This window comes from Sciurus vulgaris (genome assembly GCF_902686455.1).
Source record: "Sciurus vulgaris genome assembly, chromosome: 8".
Classification (NCBI taxonomy): domain Eukaryota; kingdom Metazoa; phylum Chordata; class Mammalia; order Rodentia; family Sciuridae; genus Sciurus; species Sciurus vulgaris.
In genome coordinates, this window is record NC_136468.1 from 123,712,600 (window position 1) to 123,739,529 (window position 26,930).

Consider the following 26,930-nt stretch of genomic DNA (forward strand, 5'->3'; position numbering starts at 1 on the left):
AGGGAATGTAGCTCAGCAGTACAGTGCCCCTAGGTTCAATCCCCAGTACTGAAAAAATAAAAACATTCAAAAATGTTTTTGAATGTTGAGGGAATTTCCTCAACCTATCAACCAGTTGTGAAAAACCCACAGCCCCCCCTCTTTTTTTCCCCAATCCTGGGGACTGAACCCAGGTCTTCATGCATGCTTTATGTGTGTTAAGCAGGTGCTGTATCACTGAGCAAACCCCAATACCTCCCCCAGAATATTTAATAAAAGACTAAAAAGTTTTCCCAAAACCAGAGATAGACAAGGATTTCCACTTTCACCACTGTGTTCAACACAATACTAGAGGTTCTAGTCAGGGCAGTTAGCAAAAACAATTAAAATACAAGAAGATATCCAGATTGGCAAAGAAGTAAAATCATTTCTATGTACAAATAGCATAATCTTTTTCATGAATTTTAACTTCGCGGGGGAGGGGGGAAGAAAATCTAACTTATTCATTTACTTATGGTGGTCCTGAACCCAAGGACCTGTGCTTGCTAGGCAAACACTCTACCATTGAGCTACATCACCAGCCCAAATGACATAATCTTATATAAAGAAAAACCTAAGAAATCCACTAAAAGGTATTAGAATTAGTAAGTTCAGCAAGGTTGCAGGTTATAAGATCAATATACAAAAATCAACTGTTTTCTATATAGTAGCAATGAGCAAACTGAAGATATCAAGAAAACCACAAGGAAAATCCATCAATAGAAAGGGGGAAGAAAGCCAGGTGCAGTGGCACATGCCGGTAATACCAGGAATTTAGGAGTCTGAGGCAGGAGCATCACAAGTTCAAGACTAGCCTGGGCAACTTAGCAAGACACTGTCTCAAAATTTAAAAGGCTGGGTAGGTAGCTCAGTGGTAGAACACTTGCCTAGTATGAGTGAGTAAGACTCTTAGTTCAATTCTCAGTACCACCACCACCAAAAAAAAAAAAAAAAAAAGGTTTCACAAAGCTGGCCTGTTATTTAGAAGGTCCTGCTTATGAAGTTGGCCCCTGGATAGGATCCAGGAACCTGATACTTGAACAGTTCCCTTCATTTCCTATAAATAGGGTGGTCCGCTATCCCTAGACTATACAATGTAATTTGTGCTAAATACCAACTTGCTTTGGGAAAGTTATGGAAATGTGGTAACTGCTCGGCATAGGGTAACTATGTGACCACTCACCTATAAAATCTTTGAGTACTGAATCTCTAACTGGCTTCCCTGGTCAGAAACAACTCTATACATATTATTGCATCTATTGTTGTTGCAAGGGAAAGAAGCACATCTGGCATGTCTCCTCAACAGAGAGAAAAAGAACAAGGAAATCTGTACATAGGTTTTTCCAGCCTCTGCCTGTGTCTTTTTCCCTTGCTAGCAACCTATCATTTATGCTTTCACTGCAATAAACTTCTACCACAAGTACAACTACACAATAAATCTCGTGACTTTTTCTAGTGATCACTAAATATGTGGCTGGTCTTGGTGTCTGCAAAAAATAAAAAGACCCAGGTAAAAGAGATGATGATAATCATTTTAACTATGTTTTAAGGAAAACACGAACACAGTGCAAAGAGAAATGGAAGAAATTTTAAAAAATGCCCATGGAATTTGTAGAGATGAAACTGTTGTATCTTGTTTATTTATTTTAGTACTAGAGATTGAACCCTGGGTACTTTACCACTAAGCTACATCCCCAACACTTTCTGGTTTTTATTTTGAAACAGGGTCTCTCTAACTAGGGTAGCCTGGAATTTATGATCTTCCTGCCTCCATCTACCCAGAATATGGAATCAGAGACATGTACCATTTGTTGGGGGCTGTGTCATGTTGGCGGCGCCAGGATGGCGCCTGATCACATCGGCAGAGAGGAGGTTAATAGACATAAGCACATTCAGGTGATTTTCTCGTCCACGCACACAATCTATGCGCATGTGTTCTCGAGCACTAATTGCCTGCTCAGAGCGTCTCAACTAATCTTTGCGTAAGAGGTGTGGCCCCGCTCTCCGCGTCCTGGAGGTGATATAAGCGTAGGCGGAGCGAGAGAGACACAGCAGCCATTAGAAGCAGCCAGAGGGAAAAACACGGACAGCAGCCATTAGCAAAAAAGCCAGAAGAAAGAACACAGCAGCGAGTAGGGGCAGCGGTGGAAGGCCTGTCTTTCAAAGTTTCTCTCTTAAGCAAAGTTTCTTTCTCTCTGATAAGCAAAGTCTCTCTCTCTCTCCTCTCAAAGCAAGTAAACCTCATTTCCTCTATCCTCTATAAACAAGCAAGAAAGCAGTGCACCAAAGAGAAAGATACAAATGCCTCAGTTTCCACTCCACCACCCATAAGACCTGTGCAAGTTGTTGCTGCAGGCGGTGACAAATATCCACGGATTTTGAAACCGCAAAGAGCCAGCGACACCATTGAGCCCAATAATGTATCTATAAAGGAAAAAAGGCACTAACTTGGATTGATTGATTAATAATAAATGCAGAAGAAAAGGATGAATTTGAAGACACAGCAATATAAATTAGCCAAAATGAAGCAGGGATTATAAGAAATATAGCAATAGTGCTGGGGTTGTGGCTCAGGGGTAGAGCACTTGCCTAACGTGTGAGGCACTGGTTTCAATTCTAGGCCACACATATAAATAAATAAATGAATAAAATAAACACCTATTAACATCTAAAAGAAATTTAAAAGAAAGAAATATAGGAACATGTAGGACAATATCAAGAGATTTAACATGCAAGTAATCAGTGTCCCAGGGAGAAAGGGACAGAATCTTAAGAATAATGACTGACTGACTCAGAAGGTCAAGGATCATGTTTTCTCTCATATGTGGAAGCTAGGGAGGAAAAAGGAAAATAAAGGTGAGGAGATGGGAATCTCATGAAAAGCAAAGGGAAATGAGTATAGAGGAAAGGTATGAGGGGATGGAAGATGGGGAGGGAATGGGAAAGTGCTGGCGAAGTGATAATGACCAAATTATATTACATGAAGTGATAATGACCAAATTATATTGTTACATTGTGTGCATGTACCAGTATGTAACAAAAATCCTATCATTATGTACAACTATAATTCACCAATAAAAAAATGTGGAAAGAAAAAAATGACTGAAAACTGTTTCATATTTGATAAAATTATAAATACACATATCTAAGAATCTTAATGAACAACATGTAGAATAAACAAAACCACACCAAGTCATATCAAATTCTTGCAAGCCTATAAAAAAATCTTTAAACTATGCAGAAGGAACAAACACAACAGATACAAAAAACAAAGACTGACCACAGTCTTCTAGTCAGAGCTATGAAAATCCAGAAGAAAACAAAATGACACTTTGTAAGTGCTAAAACATCTATCAATCTAGAATTTCATACTAAGCAAAAATTAAACTTGAAAAAACCTCAGTGACTAAGAGAATTTATCACACTAGCAGAACTTGTACTAAAGAAAATGTTAGGGGCTGGGGCTGTGGTTCAGTGGCAAAGCGCTTGCCTGGCATATGTGAGGCACTGGGTTCGATCCTCAGCACCACATGCAAATAAATAAAAAATAATGGTCCATTGACAATTAGGAAAAATACATACATTAAAAAATGTTAAATGATACAAAGGGTAAACAAGAATATACATATGAAAATGGTAAGTAACGCCATTTGCCTGCCTCTCGCCTGTCCATCGCCTGCCTTACACCTACCTATCCATCACCCAACGCTGGAGGTTCACCGCCCGATCATCCGATAGTTGCCAGCAGATTGACCGCAGACCACCAGTGGAGAACCAGCTGCCTGCTGCTGCCCGGAAGTTCACTGTCACAGTACCTTCAGGTTTGATTACACGTGGCTGCTGTCATTTTGAGACAACAGCCAGGCCCCATAGGACCCCTGGCCGGACTGACTGAGTCCTGTCTCCAGGATCCCTCAGCCCAACTGATCACTCCCTGCCTCTGGGGCCCTCACATCAACTGACTGCTCCCTGCCGCCAGGACCCCCAGACCAACTGACTGTGCCCTATCACCGGGAACCCAGACCAACTGATTGCACCCGGCCTCCTGGATCCCACAACCGCACCAAACACACCCGACCTCCAGGACCACTGCCGGACCAACTGCATCCTGTCTCCAGGAACTCCAGCTGACCATGTCCACCCCTGAGCTGCAGCTCCCCATTTGCCAACATATTTGGAAGCCAGAGCAGCCATCTTGGATAATCCTGGAAGCCGTAGCTCCGATCTTCGGGTGGGGCAAAACCCATCCTGAGACGCCTGCTGGAGGCTTGAAGCTCATTGTCAGGTACCTCTCATACATCATGCTACTGAACACTGGGAGGTTTCATTAGTATATGACTATTATACAGTAGATTTTCTTTTTTCTCCTTTCTTAAAAAAAAATTAAGTTTTTATTTCTTTGTTTCTTGCTTTCTTTTCCTTCTGTTTACCTGTTCCCTCATAGTCGCTTTCTCCCTTATTTACATGATGTTATTGTCCCCATAGGGGCTATTTGGTCTAGGATTGCATAGTGTTTGATTTGGGCACTGCTAATATTGATCTCCCCTTAAAGAAAGGGTTTTGGAAAACTATAGGGCCACTATAAGCCTATAGGGGTGAAACTGTAATTCCCCAGATCTGCACTGCTAGAGGGGAAGATACATGAACAACATGAAAAAGCAAGGGAAGAAAATGATCCAAACAAATCTAGATTCTATAGTAATAGAATCCAATGACAGTATGTTAGAAGAAATGTCAGAAAAGGACTTCAGATTATACATGATTAAGATGATTCGCGAAGCAAAGGATGAGATAAGAGAGCAAATGCAGGCAATGAATGATAATACCAATAAGCTGAAAGAGTAAGTGCAGGAAGCAAAAGATCATTTCAACAAAGAGATAGAGATTCTCAAAAAAAAACCAAACGGAAATCCTTGAAATGAAGGAAACAATAAACCAAATAAAAAACTCAATGGAAAGCATCACCAACAGACTAGACCACTTGGAAGACAGAACCTCAGACAATAAAGACAAAATATTTACTCTTGAACATAAAGTTTCCCAAACAGAGAAGATGGTAAGAAATCATGAACAGAATCTCCAAGAACTATGGGACAATATGAAAAGACCAAATTTAAGAATTATTGGGATTGAGGAAGGCACAGAAATACAAACCAAAGGAATGAACAACCTATTCAATGAAATAATATCAGAAAATTTCCCAAGCCTGAAGAATGAAATGGAAAATCAAATACAAGAGGCTTATAGAACACCAAATGCACAGAATCACAACAGATCCACACTAAGGCACATTATAATGAAAATGCCTAACATTCAAAATAAAGATAGGATTTTGAAGGCCACGAGAGAAAAGCATCAGATTACATATAGGGGGAGACCAATGCGGATAGCAGCCGACTTCTCAACCCAGACTCTAAAAGCTAGAAGGGCCTGGACCAACATATTTCAAGCTCTGAAAGAACATGGTTGCCAACCAAGAATCCATACCCAGCAAAACTAACCTTCAGATTTGAAGATGAAATAAAATCCTTCCATGATAAACAAAAGTTAAAAGAATTTACAAATAGAAAGCCGGCACTACAGAATGTGCTCAACAAAATATTCCATGAGGAGGAAATGAAAAACAACAATGGAGGTCAGCAAAGGGAGGAACTACCTTAGAGAAAAACCACTCAAAGGAGAAACCAAGCCAACTTAAAAACCAAAAATAAGCCAAATGACTGGGAATACAAATCATTTCTCAATAATAACCCTGAACGTTAATGGCCTAAACTCATCAATCAAAAGACACAGACTGGCAGAATGGATTAAAAAGAAAGACCCAACAATATGCTGCCTGCAAGAGATTCATCTCATAGAAAAAGACATCCACAGACTAAAGGTGAAAGGATGGGAAAAAAACCTACCACGCACATGGACCCAGTAAAAAAAGTGGGGGTTTCCATCCTTATATCAGATAAAGTGGACTTCAAGCCAAAGTTAGTCAGAAGGGATAAAGAAGGACATTTCATACTGCTTAAGGGAACCATAAATCAGGAAGATATATCGATAGTAAATATTTATGCCCCAAACAATGGTGCATCCCTGTACATCAAACAAATCCTTCTCAATTTCAAGAATCACATAGACCACAACACAATAATTCTGGGCGACTTTAACGCACCGCTGTCACCACTAGATAGATCTTCCAAACAAAATCCAACCAAAGAAACCATAGAACTCAATAACACAATCAATAACCTAGACTTAATAGACGTGTATAGAATATTCCATCCATCAACGAGTGGATACACCTTCTTCTCAGCAGCACGTGGAACCTTCTCGAAAATAAACCATATGTTATGCCACAAAGCAGCCCTTAGGAAATGCAAAAAAATAGAGATACTGCCTTGTGTTCTATCAGATCATAATGGACTGAGAGTAGAAATCAATGACAAAGTAAAAAAAGGAAATTACTCCAACACTTGGAGACTAAATAATATGCTATTGAATGAAACATGGATAACAAAAAACATCAGGGAGGAGATTAAAAAATTCTTAGAGGTCAATGAGAATGAGGATACTACATATCAAAATCTCTGGGACACTATGAAAGCGGTACTAAGAGGAAAATTCATTGCATGGAGCACATTCCAGAAAAGAATGAAGAGTAAACAATTAAATGACCTAACATTACAGCTCAAAGCCCTAGAAAAAGAACAGAATAACAGCAAAAGTAGTAGAAGAAAGGAAATAACTAAAATCAGAGCTGAAATCGATGAAATTGAAACAAAAGAAACTATTCAAAAAATTCACATAACAAAAAGTTGGTTCTTTGAGAAAGTAAACAAAATAGATAAACCCTTAGCCACACTAACAAAGAGAAGAAGACTCAAATTACTAAAATACATGATGCAAAAGGAAATATCACAACAGACACCACTGAGATACAGAACATAATGAGAAGCTACTTTGAAAATCTGTATTCCAACAAAATAGAAAGTACCAAAGACATTGACAAATTTCTAGAGATATATGCTCCTCCCAAACTGAACCAGGAGGACATACACGATTTAAACAGATCAATATCAAGCAATGAAATAGAAGAAGCCATTAAAAATCTACCATCCAAGAAAAGCCCAGGACCAGACGGATTCTCAGCCAAGCTCTACAAGACCTTCAAAGAAGAACTCATTCCAATACTTCTCAAAGTATTCCAGGAAATAGAAAAGGAGGGTACCCTACCGAACTCATTCTATGAAGCTAATATCACCCTCATACCCAAACCAGGAAAAGACACATCAAGGAAAGAAAATTTTAGACCAATATCCTTGATGAATATAGATGCTAAGATTCTTAACAAAATATTGGCAAACTGTATCCAAAAACATATTAAGAAAATTGTGCACCACGATCAAGTGGGGTTCATTCCTGGAATGCAAGGATGGTTTAACATCCGTAAATCAATCAACGTAATCCATCATGTCAATAGACTTAAGGATAAGAATCATATGGTTATTTCAATTGACGCAGAAAAAGCATTTGACAATATACAACACCCCTTCATGCTGAAAACACTAGAAAAAATAGGGATAGTAGGAACATACCTGAACATTGTAAAGGCTATTTATGCTAAGCCCATGGCCAACATCATTCTTAATGGAGAAAAACTGAAACCATTCCCTTTAAAAACGGGAACAAGACAGGGATGTCCTCTTTCACCATTTCTATTCAACATTGTCCTTGATATACTAGCCAGAGCAATTAGACAGACTAAAGAAATTAACGGGATAAGAATAGGAAAAGAGGAACTTAAGCTGTCACTATTTGCTGATGACAGGATTCTATATTTAGAGGATCCAAAAACCTCCTCCAGAAAACTTCTAGACCTCATCAATGAATTCAGCAAAATAGCAGGCTATAAAATCAACACGCATAAATCTACAGCATTTTTATACACAAGCGATGAAACAGCTGAAAGGGAAATGAGGAAAACAACTCCATTTGCAATAGCCTCAAAAAAAAATAAAATACTTGGGTATCAATCTAACCAAAGAGGTAAAAGATCTCTACAATGAAAACTACAAAACACTGAAGAAATTAAGGAAGACCTTAGAAGATGAAAAGATCTCCCATGTTCTTGGATAGGCAGAATTAATATTGTCAAAATGGCCATACTACCAAAAGTGCTATACAGATTCAATGCAATTCCAATTAAAATCCCAATGACATACCTCACAGAATTAGCGCAAGCAATCATGAAATTCATCTGGAAGAATAAGAAACCCAGAATAGCTAAAGCAATCCTTAGCAGGAAGAATGAAACAGAGGGTATCGCAATACCAGAACTTCAACTATATTACAAAGCAATAGTAACAAAAACAGCATGGTATTGGCACCAAAATAGACAGGTAGATCAATGGTACAGAATAGAGGACACGGACACAAACCCAAATAAATACAATTTTCTCATACTAGACAAAGGTGCCAAAAATATGCAATGGAGAAAAGATAGCCTCTTCAACAAATGGTGCTGGGAAAACTGGAAATCCATATGCAACAGAATGAAACTAAACCCCTATCTCTTACCCTGCACAAAACTCAACTCACAATGGATCAAGGACCTTGAAATCAGACCAGAGACCCTGCATCTTAAAGAAGAAAAAGTAGGTCCAAATCTTCACCTTGTTGGCTTAGGATCAGACTTCCTTAACAGGACTCCCATAGCGCAAGAAATAAAAGCAAGAATCAATAACTGGGATAGATTCAAACTAAATAGCTTTCTCTCAGCAAAGGAAACTATCAGCAATGCGAAGAGAGAGCCTACAGAGCGGGAGAATATCTTTGCCTCTCATACTTCAGATAGAGCACTAATTTCTATATTTAAAGAACTCAAAAAACTCTACATGAAGAATACAAATAACCCAATCAACAAATGCGCTAAGGAAATGAACAGACACTTCACAGAAGATGTACAAGCAATCAACAGATATATGAAAAAATGTTCAACATCTTTAGTAATAAGAGAAATGCAAATCAAAACTACACTAAGATTCCATCTCATCCCAATTAGAATGGCGATTATCAAGAACACAAGCAACAATAGGTGTTGGCGAGGATGTGGGGAAAAAGGTACACTCATACATTGCTGGTGGGACTGCAAATTAGTGCAGCCACTCTGGAAAGCAGTGTGGAGATTCCTTAGAAAACTTGGAATGGATTTACCATTTGACCCAGCTATCCCACTCCTCGGCCTATGCCCAAAGGACTTAAAATCAGCATACTACAGGGATACAGCCACATCAATGTTCATAGCGGCTCAATTCACAATAGCCAGACTATGGAACCAACCTAGATGCCCTTCAATTGATGAATGGATAAAGAAACTGTGGTATATATATATATATACAATGGAATATACTCAGCTATAAAGAGTAATAAAATTATGGCATTTGCAGGCAAATGGATGAAATTGGAGAATATCATGTTAAGTGAGATAAGCCAATCTCAAAAATCAAAAGAGGAATGATCTCACTGATAAGCGGATGATGACACTTAATGGGGGGTGGGAGTGGGACAAGAATGGAGGAAGGAGGGACTGTATAGAGGGAAAAGAGAGGTGGGAGGGGTGGGGGGGAAGGAAAAAAATAATGGAATGAATCAAACATCATTACTCTATGTAAATTTATGAATATGCAAATGGTATGCTGTTACTCCATGTACAAACAGAAACAACATGTATCCCATTTGTTTACAATAAAAATAAATTAGAAAAATGGTAAGTAAGCAAATATGTATGTTTTCATCTTTTGATGATTATATAAATGATTATAATAATATATTGTTGTGTTTATGTCATAGAAGTAAAAAAAAGAACTACAGCGACAATCATACAAAAAAGAGAGGGCAGAAATGAAATATACAGTTGTAAGGTAATTAAAACTGTAAATGAGCTGGGTGCAGTGGTACACACTGTAATCCCAGAAGATAGGGAGACTGAGGCAGAAGGATGAGGAGTTTCAGTACACAAATGAACAAACAGAAAATAAATATTAAGTGGCAGATTTAAAGACTCATCAGTAATTATATTAAATATATATGGTGTAAACATTCTAAAAGGCAGAGATTTTTCAGACTGGAAAAAGAAAACCTAACTTCATATTGTCTGTTATGTTAACTAAAAGAAAGAGGATAGGAAAAGATACCAAGCAAACACTATTAAGAAGAAAGGTGAACTGCTTGGCAGACTTCAGAACAAGGAATAGTAATAAGGATAAATTGGAACATGTCATGTGGATCAAAGGGTCAATTCATGAAAAAGATGTAACAATTGGGGCCTGGGGATATAACTGAGTGGCAGAGCACAGGTTCTGTCCCCCCAGATATCTAACAGACTATTGTCTTGTTCATACAGGACAAGAGCTCTATCACTGAGCTACACTGAGAAAAGGTATCTACATCTACAAAAACAATATTAGAAAAACATTGATACTAAACGTAACTTTTATAAATCTATTTCAGGTAACCTTAAAATATTTCCACTTACATGCTAACTACAACTGATATCTTATTTTACTTTGTTGTTAATATTTTAAATTCTTCTCTAATCCCCTAAAAGTTACTAAAGTATTATATTGCTTTTTGGATAAAGTCTAAACCATTCTCATGAACTGCCTAAGTGATCAAATCCTGCTTACCTCCCCAGCCTATTCTGTGCCACCCTAGCTCCCTAAACTGTGATCACCTCAGTCTTCTTCAATGTTATCCAATGAATCAAAAATTTTTCAGTGTCAAAAATTTTTGTTTTTTTGGCACTGGGAATTGAACCAAGGGGTGCTCTACCACTAAGTTACATCTCCAGTTCTTTTTATGTTGGGGCAGGGTCACACTAAGTTGCTCAGGCTGGCCTCGAATATACAATCCTCCTGCCTCAGCCTACCAAATAGGTAGGATTACAGGTTTGTGCCACCCTCTGCCAGAAAGATAGCAAAGAAATGTACACATTGCATTGGCCAACTCCTATTCATCTTTTAGCTTTGCTTAAAGTCATCCTTATAAATCAAGATCCTATTTTATCTCTCTGCACACCATTTATCCCTTTCTTAAGATAAGGCTGAAGATGTAGCTCAGTGATAGAGCTCTTGTCCTGTAGGAACAAGAGCCTGGATTTAATCGCCAGGACCACAAAAAATAACAGTAACAAATTAATTAATTAATGACAAATTTCGTATAACAAAATTTGGCAACACCATTTACTTTCTTCTTTTTTTTTTTTTTTTTTTTTTTGTAGTTACAGATAGACAGCACCTTTACTTGTTTATTTTTACATGGTGCTAAGGATTGAACACAGTGCCTCACCCATGCAAGGCAAGTATTCTGTCACCAAGCTACAGCCCCAACTTTACCATTTACTTTTGCTTCTTGGCACTTGTAACTATGTTAAATCATATTTAATTATAATTGTTTAATGCTTGTTTATTGTCTCTCACCATGGTATACTCCATAACAGCAAAAAAAGATTGACTTATTGTATATTTGAAATTTTTTGAATGCAACAAACTTTATTTAATAAAAATAGCAGGTAATGTCAAACAGGTGCTTATATTAAGAGGAAAAACTGACTAGAAAATTTTTTTTTTTTTTTTAGGTGCTGGGGATCGAACCCAGGGCCTTGTGCTTGCAAGGCAAGCACTCTACCGACTGAGCTATCTCCCCAGCCCCTAGAAATTTTATCTTAAATACCTTACAGTAACTTTCTAAAATGTAACCTACTAGAACTTCCACTTACCTGAGCTCTGCTGCTGTGAAAAATACAGTTTGTGCACAGGTATGGATAAATGATTGTACATTTTCCAAGTATTTGCTGAAATTTCACTGAAAATTCACTTTATTATATACACATATACATTAAATTTGCAAACAATTTAGTTGATGATCCCAGATACACTTCATCTTTGTTCCTCTTTTGGAATAAGACATCACAAGAGAAGAATATGCAATTCTGGTTCGTGAATCATGTAATGAACCTAACCTAGACTCTGTTGGGCACCAAATCTCCTCCACTCTTCTTCAGATAGTTTTGGTCACTTGTTTGAGGAGTCCTCTAGGTAATATGACATGCTGGTACTCATAGTGATTATCAAAGCACTTGTTAAGAATAAAGATCCGGCTAGGGATATAGCTCTGTTCAATCCCCAGGACCAAAAAAAAAAAAAAGAGAAACAGATCTGCTTATGGGCTACCTTGCCTGTATGCACAAGAGGCTGGAAACCAAGGGAAACTGAAGAGAGTATGAGGAACTGACAGAGTTGAACTCGTGTCCATTTTCTAAATTTTTTTTAAGAGGTGGGTCAATTGGAGCTCTCTTGTAGAGCTCTTGCCTAGAATACACAAGGCCCTGGGTTCAATCCCCAGCATATGTTAAAAAAAAAGTTAAGAGGATGAATCTCATGTAGATGAAGTGAAATAAATAAATAAAAAAAAAATATATATATATATGTCACAAAAATGTAAAAGAACATTTTAGAAAGTTGTTCTTTTTTTTTTGATAGGTCTTTAATTTTTTTTTTTTAAGCCAGGGTCTCACCATATTGCCCAAGTGGCCTCAAACTCCTGTGTTCAAGCAATCCTCCTGCCTTAGCCTCCCAATTAGCTGGGACTACAGGCTTGTGCTGCCACATCTGGTTGGACCTTTAATTTAATAAGAATAAAGGAATCCCCCTATGGTTTCTTGGAACTGAAATCACTCATTAAAAACAACTTAAGTTGTTTATGTCTTCAATCCTCTGACACCAGGGCCTAGCACAGTGCCTGACACAGTATGCACTTAAAGATTTATTACATGAATGAAGGTCAACATCTTTTGTTTTCATAATGGTATAACCTTGGCTGTCCTGAATCCTGGCTTCCAGATCAATTCTAAATACAAAACATTCAGGAAAAGAGAATGGCTTCTGCAGCAGAAACAAAACTCAGAATTCTGCAAATAAATGCAGGATTTTTGCCTCAACCCTGTATTTACCGTGCAAATCAAACTGATCTTCCAGCTGGTGTGGCAATGTTCATGAAAGGCCCAGCATTTTTCCACTATGCCAAGATATATAAAAGAAGCAAATTCGAAATAAATAAATAGATAAATAAGTAATTAGAAACATGAAATACATGAATGCATTTCAGCAATTAAAATTAATAATGGTGGGGCTGGGGTATAGCTCAGTTGGTAGAGTGCTTGCCTCGCAAGCACAAGGCCCTGGGTTCAATCCCCAGCACCACAAAAAAATTTAATGATGGAGAAAGCTACCAGTGAAAGGAATCTGTATTAGTCTGCTTTTCACTGCTGTGACCAAAATACCATTACACAAACAACTTAAGGGAGAAAATATTTATTTTAGTTCATGGTTTCAGAGGTTTCAGGTCATGGTTGGTCAACTCCATTGCTTTAGGCCTAAAATACGGCAGAACATGGCAGAAGGGCTTAATAGAGGAAAGTCATTCACTTCGTGGCAGCCAGGAAACAGAAAATGGGACTGGAGATAAAATATAGTCTCCAAGGGTATGCCACCAAGGACTCACTCCCTTCAACTAGGCTCTACCTCCTATAGTTTCTATCACCTCTTCAAATCATTAATCCATCAAATGGACTAATCCCCTAATGAAGTTAGAGCCCTCACAATCCAATCATTTCCTAAAAGCCCCACCTCTGAATATTGCTGCACTGGGGATCAAGCCTTCAACATATGAGTCTTTGGGGGACACTTCATATCCAAACCATAATAGGACTGGAGGCAAACACATCTCCATTGAGTACAAACTGCAAACACCAAAAGCAGAAAAGAAAATCTATCATAGGAAGTTAAAAATAGAACATTTCTGCCCTCTTAGGAAGTAAAGAGTAGTGACACAGACAGACACTATATGAAGATAAAGACAAAGTGGGCATCTACAAGGTAAGCAGAGAGGCTTCAGAAGAAACCAACACCATGATCTTAGACCTCTAGACTCTAGAACTATAAAAAAAATTAATGTGTTTGTCATGGCATCCCTAGAAAACTGATATAGTTAATGTAGAATGATGGGTAACACTTTGTTTTCTTCCAATCTCTTCTTAAAATATTTTAGAGTTCATTTTATAATAATGGTGCTAGTGCTACATGGCTGTCAGTGGACTAGCACTTGCCCAGCATGTACAAGCAAAGCCCTGGGTTCTAACAGAAGGAGAAGGGCAAGAAGTGGGGGTGGAAGGAAAGGGGAGGTGGTGGAGGAGGAGAACACCACCACCAATAATAATAATGGTGGTTCTAGCAACATGAATAACCTCTGACAACCTTAATTCTTTCTCCTTTCTTTGGCGAGTTCTTTTAAAATGGCCTCGCAAAGGAAAGGGAAAGATGACAGAAATTTTTCAGCTTCATGATGATGAAAGCATGCGAATATCATGATTTTAGCTCCATAGCAGACCATTCCAAAGGACAGATTCAATAGACATGGACTCCAGAAAGCCCTCTGCCCTAAGCACATAGTCACACATTCCTCCTATTACAGTTACCAGCTAATCTTTGGGAGCACATATGTTCACCAGGGAGAGTTCAGCTTGTCTCTAATGTCACGGAGCCACATAAATATTAGATCAAGCCAGACATAGTGGCCTGTGTCTATAGTCCCAGCTACTTGAGAGATTGAGGCAGGAGGATCACTTGAGCCCAGGCGTTAGAGACTAGCCTGGGTGACATAGTGACACCTGATCTCTAAATAAAAAATCCTATCAACAGCCAAGACACCTAGGAATTCTGGCATTCTAACTGAAGAAAGATAGAGGATACCAGAACAGGAGGAAAGAACTCCGATCAAAGCTTCATGAGAGTGGGTATAGAAATAAAAGGGCAAGTGGTGCTGCTTCCTTTGCAGCTCTGCCAAGGACTCTCAATGTTCCAGAATTGGGGGTTACATTGGTATGGCACAGGCCAGGGGAGGAAAAGCAGACACAGGTCATTGATTTCCTGGAGGCAGAGAAAGGGTAACCAGGTAGGGTCAAGGGGAAGCTTAAAAGTGGTGGCTCAGCAACGTACTGAAGACAGGTGAGAACCAGGAAAGTAGAGCAAAACTAGCAGGCTGTTAGAAATCAGAGAGCGGGAGTCTAGAAACCAACCTATATCAAGATCCCAGAGAGTATTGAAAAGCCTCTTATTTTCTCATCTACTTTTCTCCTTTCATCTTTCTCCAGAAGGAGAGGACTAAGGACTAAAGAAAGATGCTTGGTCCAAAAGGCTTCACAGTGTCATCTGATGTGGGTTCCAATCCTAGAGGTGAGTCTCAGAAGTGGTGGGGGCAGTTATAGGGACAGCCTAGCAGGAAAAGGCTCAGACATGAATCATAGGATAGATGCCCAAGGGTCTGAACATGGCAGGAGTTTGGTTACTAGGCTCAGGATACAACTCTGAATTGTTGCTGGTAATCTGAGCAACCAAATAATTAGGAATGTTTCTTATTTACCCAGCCTAGCACATATCAATCAAAAGTGGGAACTCAATAAATGTTTTCTATTTTCTGAATGAACAAGTGAATTAAGTTATTAAAGAGAAAAAATTAAAACTCCACCAAATAGTGACGGGTCTGATATCATAGCATGGGACTGAAGTGGGTGCTAAAGTAAACATAACTGTGGAACGTAGAGAGACAAAAGTATAGAAGACGTGTCATTAAGGTGCCTCAAATGTACTAAAAGCATGTCAGGGTTGCCTGTGTGACCTGTATGAGCTTGGGTATCAGGTTTTGTCCAGTAATCTGAGACGTCCCCAACTGAACCCTATATGGACCAAGTCTTCTCTCTAAGTCCTTCAATATCACTTGGGAAGAAGAGAAAAAAGAAGCCAAGTGTAATGGCACACCCCTGTAATTCCGGCTACTTGAGAGACTGAAGACAGGAGGATCACAAATTGGAGGACAGCTTGGTCAACTTAGCAAGACTCTCTGAAAATAAACAGAAAAGGGTTGAGGATGTAACTCAGAGAGGACCTGCCTAGCTTATGTGAGGCCCCTATTACTGCCAAAAAATAAAAAATAAATACAAATAGGATAAAATAAAAAGGAAAGGGAAAGAAAAATATAAACAAAGAAGGGAAATTTATTTTCAACACTCACCTCCCTCTTAATCTTTATTATCCCAGTGGGTACTCAGAATTCTTTTACTCCATACTACCAAAAGAATTACACAAATTTAATGCAACTCCTATTAAAATCCCAATGACATTTTTCATAGAACTAGAAAAAGCAATCATGAAAGTCATTTGGAAAAATAAGAGACCCAGAATAGCCAAGGCAATCCTTAGCAATAAAAGAGAAGCAGGAGGCATCACAATACCAGACCTCAAACCATACTATAGAACAACAGAAATAAAAACAGCATGGTATTGGCACCAAAACAGACACATAGACCAATGGTACAGAATAAAAGACACAGAGACTAACCCACATAAATACAGTTACCTCATACTAGACAAAGTTGCCAAAAACATTCTCTGGAGAAAAGATAGCCTATTCAACAAATGATGCTGGGAAAAATGGAAAACCACAGGTAACAAAATGAAATTAAACCTTTATCTCTCACCCTGCATGAAACTCAATTCAAAGTGGATCAAAGACTTAGACACTAGAACAGAGACCCTGCAACTACTAGAAGAAAAAGTAGGCCCAAATCTTCACCGTGTTGGCCTAGGATCTGACTTCCTTAACAAGACCCCTAAAGCACAAGAAGTTAAATCAAAAATCAATAAATGGAATGGGTTCAAACTAAAAAGTTTCTTCTCAGCAAAGGAAACAATCCATAATGTGAGAAAAGAGAATCTACAGACTGAGAGAGAATCTTTACCACATTCAGCTCAGATAAAGCATTAATCTCCAGGATATACAAAGAACTCAAAAAACTTAACCCCCCCCAAAAAAAAAATTTCAGAACAGACACCACAGAAGAAACACAATCGATCAACAGATATATGAAAAAATGTTCAACATCTCTAGCAATTAGAGAAATGCAAATCAAAACTACTCTAAGATTTCATCTCACTCCAATCAGAATGGCAAATCAAGAATACAAGCAACAATGGGGCTGGGGTTGTAGTTCAGTGGTAGAGCGCTTGTCTTACACGTGTGAGGCACTGGGTTCGAACCTCAGCACCACATAAATAAATAAAATAAAGGTATTATGTCCATCTACAACTAAACATTCCTTTTTTTAAAAAAAGGGCTGGGCTGTAGCTCAGTGGTGGAGTTCTTGCCTCGCATGCAAGAGGCACTGGGTTCAGTCCTCAGCACCACATAAAAAAATTAATGAATAAATAAAGATATTGAAAAAAAAGAATACAAGAAACAATAAATGTTGGCGAGAATGTGGGGGAAAAGGTACACTCATACATTGCTGGTGGGAATGCAAAATGGTGCAATCATTATGGAAAGCAGTATTGAGATTCCTCAGAAAACTCAAAACAGAACAACCATTTGACCCAGTTATCCCACTCCTCAATTTATACCCAAAGGACTTAAAATCAGCATACTACAGTGACACAGCCACATCAATGTTTACAGCAGCTCAACTCACAATAGTTAAACTATGAAACCAATCTAAATGCCCTTCAACAGATGAATGGATAAAGAAAATGTGGTGTGTGTGTGTGTGAGTATATGTATATATATATATATATAAAATGGAATATTACTCAGCTTTAAAGAATGAAATTATGGCATTTGCTAGTAAATGGATGGAGTTGGAGAATATCATGCTAAGCAAAATAAGTCAAACCCCCAAAAAACAAAGGTCCAATGTATTCTCTGATACATGGATGCTAATTCACAATGGGGGGCCCCCACTAAGGAAGAACAGAGTAAGTTTATATTAGGTAGAGGGGAGTGTAGGGAGGGGAGGGGATATGGGGGTAAGAAGGATAGTGAAAAAGACATTATTACTCTCATGTATATATATGACTGCATGACTGATGTGATCTTGCAATATGTACAATCAGAAAAATAAGAAATTATACTCCATTTATGAATGATTTATCAAAATGTACAAATGCATTCTACTGTCCTATACAACTAATTAGAACAAATAAATTTTTTTAAATTCTATTACCTTTTTTTTTTTTTTGCGGTACTGGGTATTGAATCCAGGGCCTTGTGCCTGTGAGGCCAGCACTCTACCAACTGAGCTATATCCCCAGTCCTAAATTCTTTAACTCTTAAGAACCTTATGAAATTTTTTCCTTAAGAGCAAAGCATGGTGGATCATGCCTATAATCCCAGCAGTTCAGGAAACTGAAGGAGGAGGGCTGTGAGTTTAAAACCAGCCTCAGCAACTTAGCAAGGCCCTAAGCAACTCAGTGAGACCCTGTCTCTAAATAAAAAATAAAAACAGTCTAGAGATGTTGCTCAGGGGTTAAGGGCCCCTGGGTTCAATCAATTTCTGGTACCAAAAAAGAAAAAAAGAATGTCCACACATGTATAGCTGTTCTCATGGCTAAATTTTATTATAGGGCAAGGCTATCAGCAAGGGAAAAGGACACAGGCAGTACCTGGAGAAACCAATGGATAGGTTTCTTTATGTTCTCTCTATACTATGAGGAAAACATGACTCTGATCCTTGCCACAACAGCAAAATATGCAGTCATGTGTAAAATGTTTGTACCCAGATAAATCCGCTAATGACTTTAGCACCCAAGGTTTTTATTAGGTCTGGTCATATAGAAACTTTCTGCCTCACAACTATCATAATTCCAGATTCCTGGAGGGAAAGCAAGTGACTGGAATATGTCATATAGTGTGTACAAAGAGTCTAAGCACAGTGATCCACCACCCTTATCAGTTAGGGAATGGAGGGAACAGTTCAAGTGCCAAGTGCCCAGAGTCTAGTCAAAGGCCAATCTTGCAAGCAGGCCCTTATAAAGAAGGCATCCTCAGACCTGCTGTTAACTCTTCTGCATAGAAGTGACTGGTCATTATTGCCAGTGAGGCTGAAGTGCCTCCCAAAGTAAGTGGTATTAAGAAGCCGTCAACCTAAGGTAGTGTTAATTTATTGTAAAATATATTTTGACTATTGAAGCAGTTATGACAAGATACAAAGTCAACAATGTTGAAATTACAGCATCTTTGTTGGGGCAAACTCCAGGCTTTACACTGTGCTAAAGCTCTATGAAGCACACACTCTACCACTGAGCTACACCCCAAGTCCTCATGTTCTTGTGACTAGTGAACAGGCAGAAGGCAAGCTGAACTCAAAGTGCACTTTTCAGAGTCACTGAGTGGGACAGGGTGCTATTATTGCTGAACCATTTTCTTAAAGATCATCTAAGTTGGAAAATATCATGCTAAGTGAAATAGGCCAAATCCAAAAAAACCAAAGGCCGAATGTTTTCTCTGGTAAGTGCATGACAATATATAACGAGGGGGGGGGGTGATGGGTGGAAGAGAAGAATGAAGGATCTTTGGATGGTGTAGAGGAAAATGGCGTGGGAGGGGGTGGGGGATGGAAAGATAGAATGAAACAGTATTACCCTATGTATACGTATAATTACATGAATGGTGTAAATCTACATTGTGTACAACCATAGAAATGAAAAGCTGTACCCCATTTGTGTACAATGAATCAAAATGCAGTCTGTAAAAATAAAAAAAAATTTTAATTAAAAAAAAAGATCATCTAATTCCCTGCATCCTCTTCTCCAACTCCAACAATCAAATTTCTGATAGTAGGAGGACCAACCACCTTAGAGGAAAACATCCCAACTAGCTGGCATGAATTTGATTTAATAAACCAGCACTGTGGACCATTATGAGGTTCATCTAAGGATATGTGTGATCATTCAATTAAGTACCCATAGGCCTGTCTTTATTCATATCCCTTTTGTTTTGTTTTGTAAACTCAGAGGCACTTTACCATTGAGCTACATCTCTAGCCCTTTTTTTTCATTTTGAGACAGGGTCTTGCTAAATTGCTTAGGCTGACTTTGAACTTATAATCCTCCTGCAGCAGCCTCCCAAGTTGCTGGAATTACAGGCATGCATCACCATGCCCAGCTAGTCAAGTCATCTTGCTGATCTTCACAATACTATCAAGTACATTCCTGTTTTGTTTTGCTTTTTTGTTTGTTTTATTTTATTTTGTTTTGTTTTTACAGAAGAAAGCAGAGGACCACAGTGAGAAACTGACCTGCCCAGAATCACGGTAAACAAGTGATATGGGATTTAAATTCAGATAGTCCTATCACCCAAACTCATGTCCTTTTCATTTTGTTGTATTCACATCCTCCTTTTTTTTTTTTTTTTTTTTTTTTTTTTTTTTTTTTAAGAGATGGGTCTTGCTATGTTACCCAGTTTGGTTCCAAATTCTGGGCTCAAGCAATTCTCCTTAACTCTCTTTAACTAGAAGTCAGCCTAGTCTCCTAGGACCTGCTCATCCTTCCGATAAGTGGTAAAATTAAGTCTGAGAAAATACAAACCTAGGTAACACTGCCAAAGTGCCTAAAATATCCTTTCAGCTATACCAGATGCAGCAGGCAGGTCTACAATCACCATTACTCTTCTGTCAGAAAATGTCCTCTTTTCATCTGCCAGAAAGTTGAGGGGACAAACAACCCCATCTCTTCAGGGCTAACACACTGTGCTCAGTCACAAGCTTTTAGGTGAAGAGGGTTGATATTTACTGTTCACCCACTCTGTGCCTAGTCCTGAGGGAGGGACTATACTCATATAAGGAGATGGGCTTTGAGAATTTAAGTAACTTGAACTTGCCCAAGAAGAGACACAGTAAGCGACAGTCCAGTGACAAATTTAGGTCTGACTCCAAAATCGGTGTTCTTTCTGCCATCCCAGGAACACCTTTGGCTTTCTACTTTCTCCCAAGACAAGGATTCCTCTGGCATGAGTTCTTTCTCTCCTGAATCCATCCCAAGCTCAGTTCTCTGCCACCCTCTCTTCTCCAAACATATAATCTCTTACCAGATGCCTCCAGCCTCATTCAATAGTAATGCACAATCATTTTGCAGTTCAGAAAGCGCTTTCAGAACAGCGCTTCAACTGCCCCCTTCCTGGGATTGCAGGTAAATCACTCCGTTTTAAAACAAAGAGACCTCCCCAAGGTCAAGGATTAAAAACCAGGGGAAATCGTGACCAGAGTCCCAGGTGTGAACCCTGGGTCCTTTGGCTCATCCCTACTGCTCCTCACTGGTGCCCAAGTTTCAGCACCAGCACCCGCCCCCACGTTGTCACAAGATACCCCCTCCGCAGGTAGCTAACCATCCTCCCACGCCTCCCCACCCGCGGTGTCCTCACCAAGCCCGGTCGACCCTTTTCTAGAACCCTCCCCTCGCGGAGCTCCTCAACTCAGCAGTCCCCCCTCTTGTCACTGGCTGTCCGGGATTCGGCCTTTCTCAGACACTCACCCCGCCTTCCCGCTTCAGCGCCCTAGGCCCCTCCCCCTGTCAGCCCTCTGCGGAGACCACCGAAATTACCTTCTCCAAGGATGCTGGTCTCTGCACCGCCAGGGAACGGGCCAGTGACAGGACTGTGTTGAAATAGAAACCCCGCGAGGCGCTGGAGCCGAAGCTGGAGCCCGAGCCGCTGCCGCCTCCGCGGGCCGCGGCCGCCGCCATCATCGCGCGCACCGCGGCGCTGGAGCCGGCTTCCAGCACCCGGCCAGCGAGCAGCCGGGCTCACCGCGCAGGCGCAGCCGCATCCGGCTTCCCCGCCACGTGACCTCTCTGTTGCCCACAGTGAGTGGGGCGTGGCCGTGAGGGCGGTCCCATTGCTGCAGAGGGAGAGACACCGTGAAGTAGGCCTCTGCCGCGGCTCTGGACGTGGCCCTCCCCCCCACCACACGAAGCCGCGGTGCGCAATGGTTCGATCTGAGGCGGGGCTGCGGTCGCTTTTCGGGCGGAAGGAGCTCGCTCTACGGCCGCAGGATCGAAGGACGGGGCGTGGTGCTTGGCCGCTGCTGGCCGCGCTCCTCCTCTTTCCCCGACCGAAACTCATCACCGGCATCATGTCTGCCTACCCCAAAAGCTACAACCCTTTCGATGACGATGTGGAAGACGAAGACTCTCGTCCGGTCCCGTGGAGAGATGTCCGCGACTTCCCCGACGGAACCAACGCACCCGCAGACAGACAGCAGTTCTTGCGGCAGGAGGTGCTGCGCAGGGCAGAGGCCACAGCCGCCAGCACTAGCAGGTCCCTGTCCCTTATGTACGAGTCCGAGAAGATTGGGGTCGCCTCTTCCGAGGTGAGCCTGGGACAGGACTGAGATAAACTGACCAGTCTTTACATTGTTAGACGTGGTTGAGAAATGTTTTGTTCACGTTCTTTAGAATTCCCTAATTGTCTACCGTAGGTTTTTGACTTGATGGTTTGTAATAATCTGTTAACTATGTTAAGAGACATGTATTTGGAGTACTTGAAAGAGGCAGTTTACCCCGGGGAATCTTCCTTAGATATTACTCCACTTAGTTGAATTCTTTTTTTTCCCTGTGTACCTAGTTCAAAGGTAAACACCAGGCTATGTTCCGTCCAAGTGAGTAAGAATTGCAATTAGCAGGCCCTGAGTCAGGGAAATGGAGTGTTTGTATCTTTTATATCATTTTTAATTTTTTTATTTTTGGCGGTACTGGGGATTGAACCCAACCGGGCAACCTCACACTTAGGCCTTAGGCCTTCCCCCACCACCACCCCAGTGACCCAGAAAATGAGGATTGTGTGCTACAAGGTGTCAGGTGATGCCCTGAGGCATCAGAACAAATGGGCCTTGAGTTCTTCCCTCCATCCTTGACCATTACTCCACCTTACCTGTAGAGATTTTAAAGACCCATGTGACACTTGCTGAGTAAAGTAAACCCTGAGTTTGATTGAGTCAAGAGCCTTACCTGTATTTCCCAAGTCCTGCACAGACAGCACATGGGTTGCGACAGTCTTGCTGCAGTTCATTTTTGTCAGCTCTGTCCACCCATAGATTTCAGAGACGAGGATCGATGAGGATTATTCTTAATACAGTACATTTTCTCAGCCTAATAAACATTTTTGTTTGAGCAGAGAGAAAAAAAAACGAAGATTACTGGTAGATCTACTAAGAATAATCGTAAGCATTTTGTTGTTGGAAATGCAATGGTTGAAACTAAAATATGGTCTTTCTCCTTGGGTCTCTTCATAACTTTTCTCTGGCAGCGTTCATTCTCCCTGATCACTTAGGGTCTTGGACAGGTATGAATATATTCATTAACTTCTCAAATATTAATCTCTTGTCATTTTCCTATTATTGACTTTCTTGGGTTATTTCCCTTCCCCACTTCTTCCTGTTATGGTATCCCTCCTGATCTACCTTCCTCTCTTAAATCTCACTGAGGAAGTTTTGCTTGTGGTTTTTACATCTCATTTGTACTGATTCCTATGTTCCAGTCCAAATGGAAAGTCTCAGTTTAGATATGGGATGATCACCTGAGGTCTTAGGGCTCTGGTTAGCAGGGTCATTTGATTGGGGGTCCCAAGCCCAAGGAACCCAACTAAGAACTATCTGAAGAGACATTTCTGGAAACTGAGATTTAAATGAAGTTGGAAGTCAGAATGATAAAAATTAGATATTGTGGTGGAAGATAAACTTGAACTTGGCTTTGAAGACTGAGGTCTGAACAAGGAGGAGGATGAAGGATGTTCCCAGGGAAGAGAGGGGGACTATGTAAATGAATTGACTTAGAAATAGGGTTCCTGGGGCTGGGGTTGTGACTCAATGGTAGAGTGCTTGCCTGGCATGTTTGAGGCACTGGGTTTGATCCTCAGCACCACATAAAAATGAATAAATTTGGGGCTGGGGAGATAGCTCAGTCGGTAGAGTGCTTGCCTTGGAAGCACAAGGCCCCGGGTTCGATCCCCAGCACCCAAAAAAAAAAAAAAAGAATAAATTTTAGTTGTCCATCTACAACTAAAAAGAAAAATAATAAGAAAAAAAAATAAAAGAAATATGGTTCCTGGGGCTGCAGTTGTAGCTCAGTGGGAGAGTGCTTTCCTAGAATGTGTGAGGCACTGGGTTCAAGTCTCAGCACTGCATATAAATAAAGGTCCATTGACAACAACAAAAATATATATATAAATTTAAATATATATATATTATTAAATATATATATTTAAAAAAAAAAAGAAATAGGGTTCCTGGGCTCCTGAGCAAGGACATGATAGACAGGATATGTGTAAAGAAAGGGGAAGGAAGAGGCTGCTTAAGAACCTCTGGTGGTCAGAGAAAAAGATTTGGTATCAAAATTCAGGAAAGGCAAAAACACAATAGGTATGAGTGTATAATGTAAATTATGGTGACGTGTGCCATGCTACCCCAAAAGATTCTTCTTGTTGTGCAGTGGACTGTAAGAACAGAGACACCGGAACCTCTGACATAGGTTTGGCCTGGGTGTTGCTTGGAGAGGTGCACTATGACTGTGACTGGGCAGGTGATAGGCTTTCTCACTGGAGTGATTACACATTGAATTTTTCCAGGATTGAAGCAATTCTCAATTATTAGAGGCCAAAACAGGGCACGGTGGCACATGCCCATAATTCCAACAATTTAGGAGGCAGAGGTGGGAGGATCATAAGTTTGAGTCAGCCTCTGCAACTTAGCATGACCCAGTCTCAAAATAAAAAATCAAAAGGAGCTGGGAGGTGTAACTCAGTGATAGAGCACCCCTGAATTAAAAAATTATTAGAAGCCCTGCAAGTCAGAAATTATTAGTACCATCACTCTAACTCATGTTGTATAAACTTGTCTTTCAGTCACTCTAATTACTCTTTTGTTTCCTTCATTGTTAGGATGGGGGTGGGTAATGTGAAATATTTTGGCCACTCAGTGCTCCCAACCAACCCCAGTCCTGTGTACCCTGCTAACTTCCAAACTTAAATGGGTGCCTGCCAAATATCCAGCACTGTATAACATGCTAACACTTTTTTTTGTACTGGGATTTGAACTCAGGGTCTCACACATACTATAGTGCTCTACATAACTGAGTTACGTCCACAGCTCACCAACATAGATTTTTATAGAGGATTAGGAATTTAAAAATAATATGAAATTGAGAGGATAATAATTCAATCCCAGCTTGGCAGAAATAGGAAAAATTACTTAGTCAAGTCACCTTTAGCAAGGAGAACTGCCCTTTCCTACTATGAAACGTGGCAAGGTTTGTTTCTGAAAAAGATCACAGGTCTTGATCACCAAAGGACAGAGAAATGAGAGTGGGGCATGTACCACCTGGCTGACCTGATTAATACTTTCCAGAACTTTTGGTAAGTGTGATTTCTTTTTCCTTTCCTAAGGCTCCTTTCCCAGGATCTGTGGTCGTTGAGATGACCCCCTTAGGATTTCCCTATAACTTCTAGTAGATACATTGCCACAGGGTGGTAGCCTCATTTTCTGGAAAACTGGTCTTGTAGCAGCCCATTCCCAATGAGGATCTGTACTAAATAAAGCCATCCTTCTGAAGCAGCAAGTAATGATTCTGATGAAGCAGATTTCTTGGCAAAAGCTGATAGAGGGAGAAAACAGCTGTTAGGTTAAGTAATTCCTCACTAGATTTCTAAATGTCAGACATGGGAAAGGAGGAGTCTCTTACTCAACTTTTTACCTCCACCCTTCTCAGCAAAATGTCCTCCCCCCCACCACAGAGTGTCACACAGAGATGACTGACTGCAATCTCCAGCTCTTCCAGAAGTCAACCTGATACCATGTGGCTCAAGGCTCCATACATGTAACTTACATTAAATCACAGTGTTAACGTAAGTTCTCCGATCTAGCCTAAGCGCTCAAGTAAATAGAACTGTGGGTAAGGAACAAGGGAAGGGCCAGATCTTTTTTTGGAATGTGGAGGGTGGGGATAACCCAGACCTGCTGAGCTAGTTCTTTATAAACAATAAACAAGGGTTTGTATGGCTGGCCCAGCAACATCAGTAAAACGGAACTGGTTTTTGATAGAGCACACAAATGCAGTGAGTAGCACTTTGCATTACCAGTTTTGCCCTCAATGGGTTTCATTCACTTGTTTTTTGTGGTACTGGGGATTGAACCCACGTCCTTACTCATGCTAGACAAGCAAGCACTCTACCACTGAGATACACCCCCAGCCTCCAGTGTTTTTTCTTGTAACCAAAGACCCAGTTGTGTGTGTGTGTGTGTGTGTTTTGGACAGTACTGGGGATCAAACCAGGACCTTGTATGTGCCAGGCAAGTGAGTGCTCTGTCATTGAACTACACCTTCACCCCTTTTTATTTTTTATTTTGAGATAGGCTTTCTCTAAGTTGCCCAGGCTGGCCTCAAACTTACCCTTCTGCTTCAACTTCCTGAATAGTTGGGATTTATAGGCATATGTCACTGCACCCAGCTTGATTTTTGTTTCCAAATCCACACCATGCCATGGCTAATACCATCAGAGCCCCAGGTTTGACCATGTCCTACAAGTGCTCAGGTATGCCTGCCTATGCTTACTACATGTGTGTGCGCTCCCTTGAGAGGGGAGAGACCTAACACAGATTAAATTTCAGATTTCTAGATTCTGACTAGATTTCTGGATTCTGACTGGATTAACACCCATATACTTATCAGTTAATACCTGAGCTTAATTATGATCTTAGCATAAGAACCTTAGTACCCCAGGAGTAAACAAGGCCCATCCGATGTTACAAGTTGCTTTGGCTGTGAATTGTAATTATAATCTAGTGGTCACTGCTGCCCTTGGAAGACCTTAGCATCATCCACTTGGTGTTCCCTGCTGTGTCTTGCCAAGAAGCCCCACCCACTCCCCTTCTGTTCTTACCACACAGTTCCACTTCCCTTCTCAATTCCTCCAGCTACCCCAGGCCAGCCACCACTTCTCCCTCTACCCCATGCTCTTGGCTTCATCCCCACACTTTGGATTCCCTAACT

The 26,930-nt window shown here is 40.4% G+C and overlaps 2 protein-coding genes across 3 annotated transcripts in view; one reads left to right on the forward strand and one right to left on the reverse strand.

Moving 5' to 3' along the window:
* PI4KA (phosphatidylinositol 4-kinase alpha) overlaps positions 1-21,695 on the reverse strand; it is a 146,897-nt gene extending 125,202 nt beyond the window's left edge. Inside the window, exon 1 of the mRNA XM_079152131.1 lies at positions 21,492-21,695. Within this exon, the coding sequence (XP_079008257.1) occupies positions 21,492-21,635 (144 nt within the window). The 5' untranslated portion in view covers positions 21,636-21,695. The remainder of the gene's footprint in view (positions 1-21,491) is intronic.
* An 89-nt stretch (positions 21,696-21,784) lies between these two features.
* SNAP29 (synaptosome associated protein 29) overlaps positions 21,785-26,930 on the forward strand; it is a 49,151-nt gene continuing 44,005 nt past the window's right edge. The window contains exon 1 of one of the 2 annotated variants that reach the window (XM_079152144.1): positions 21,785-22,258. In XM_079152144.1, coding sequence (XP_079008270.1) covers positions 21,875-22,258 — 384 coding nt within the window. In that variant the 5' untranslated portion in view covers positions 21,785-21,874. The remainder of the gene's footprint in view (positions 22,259-26,930) is intronic. The other variant, XM_079152143.1, reaches the window with a different exon arrangement.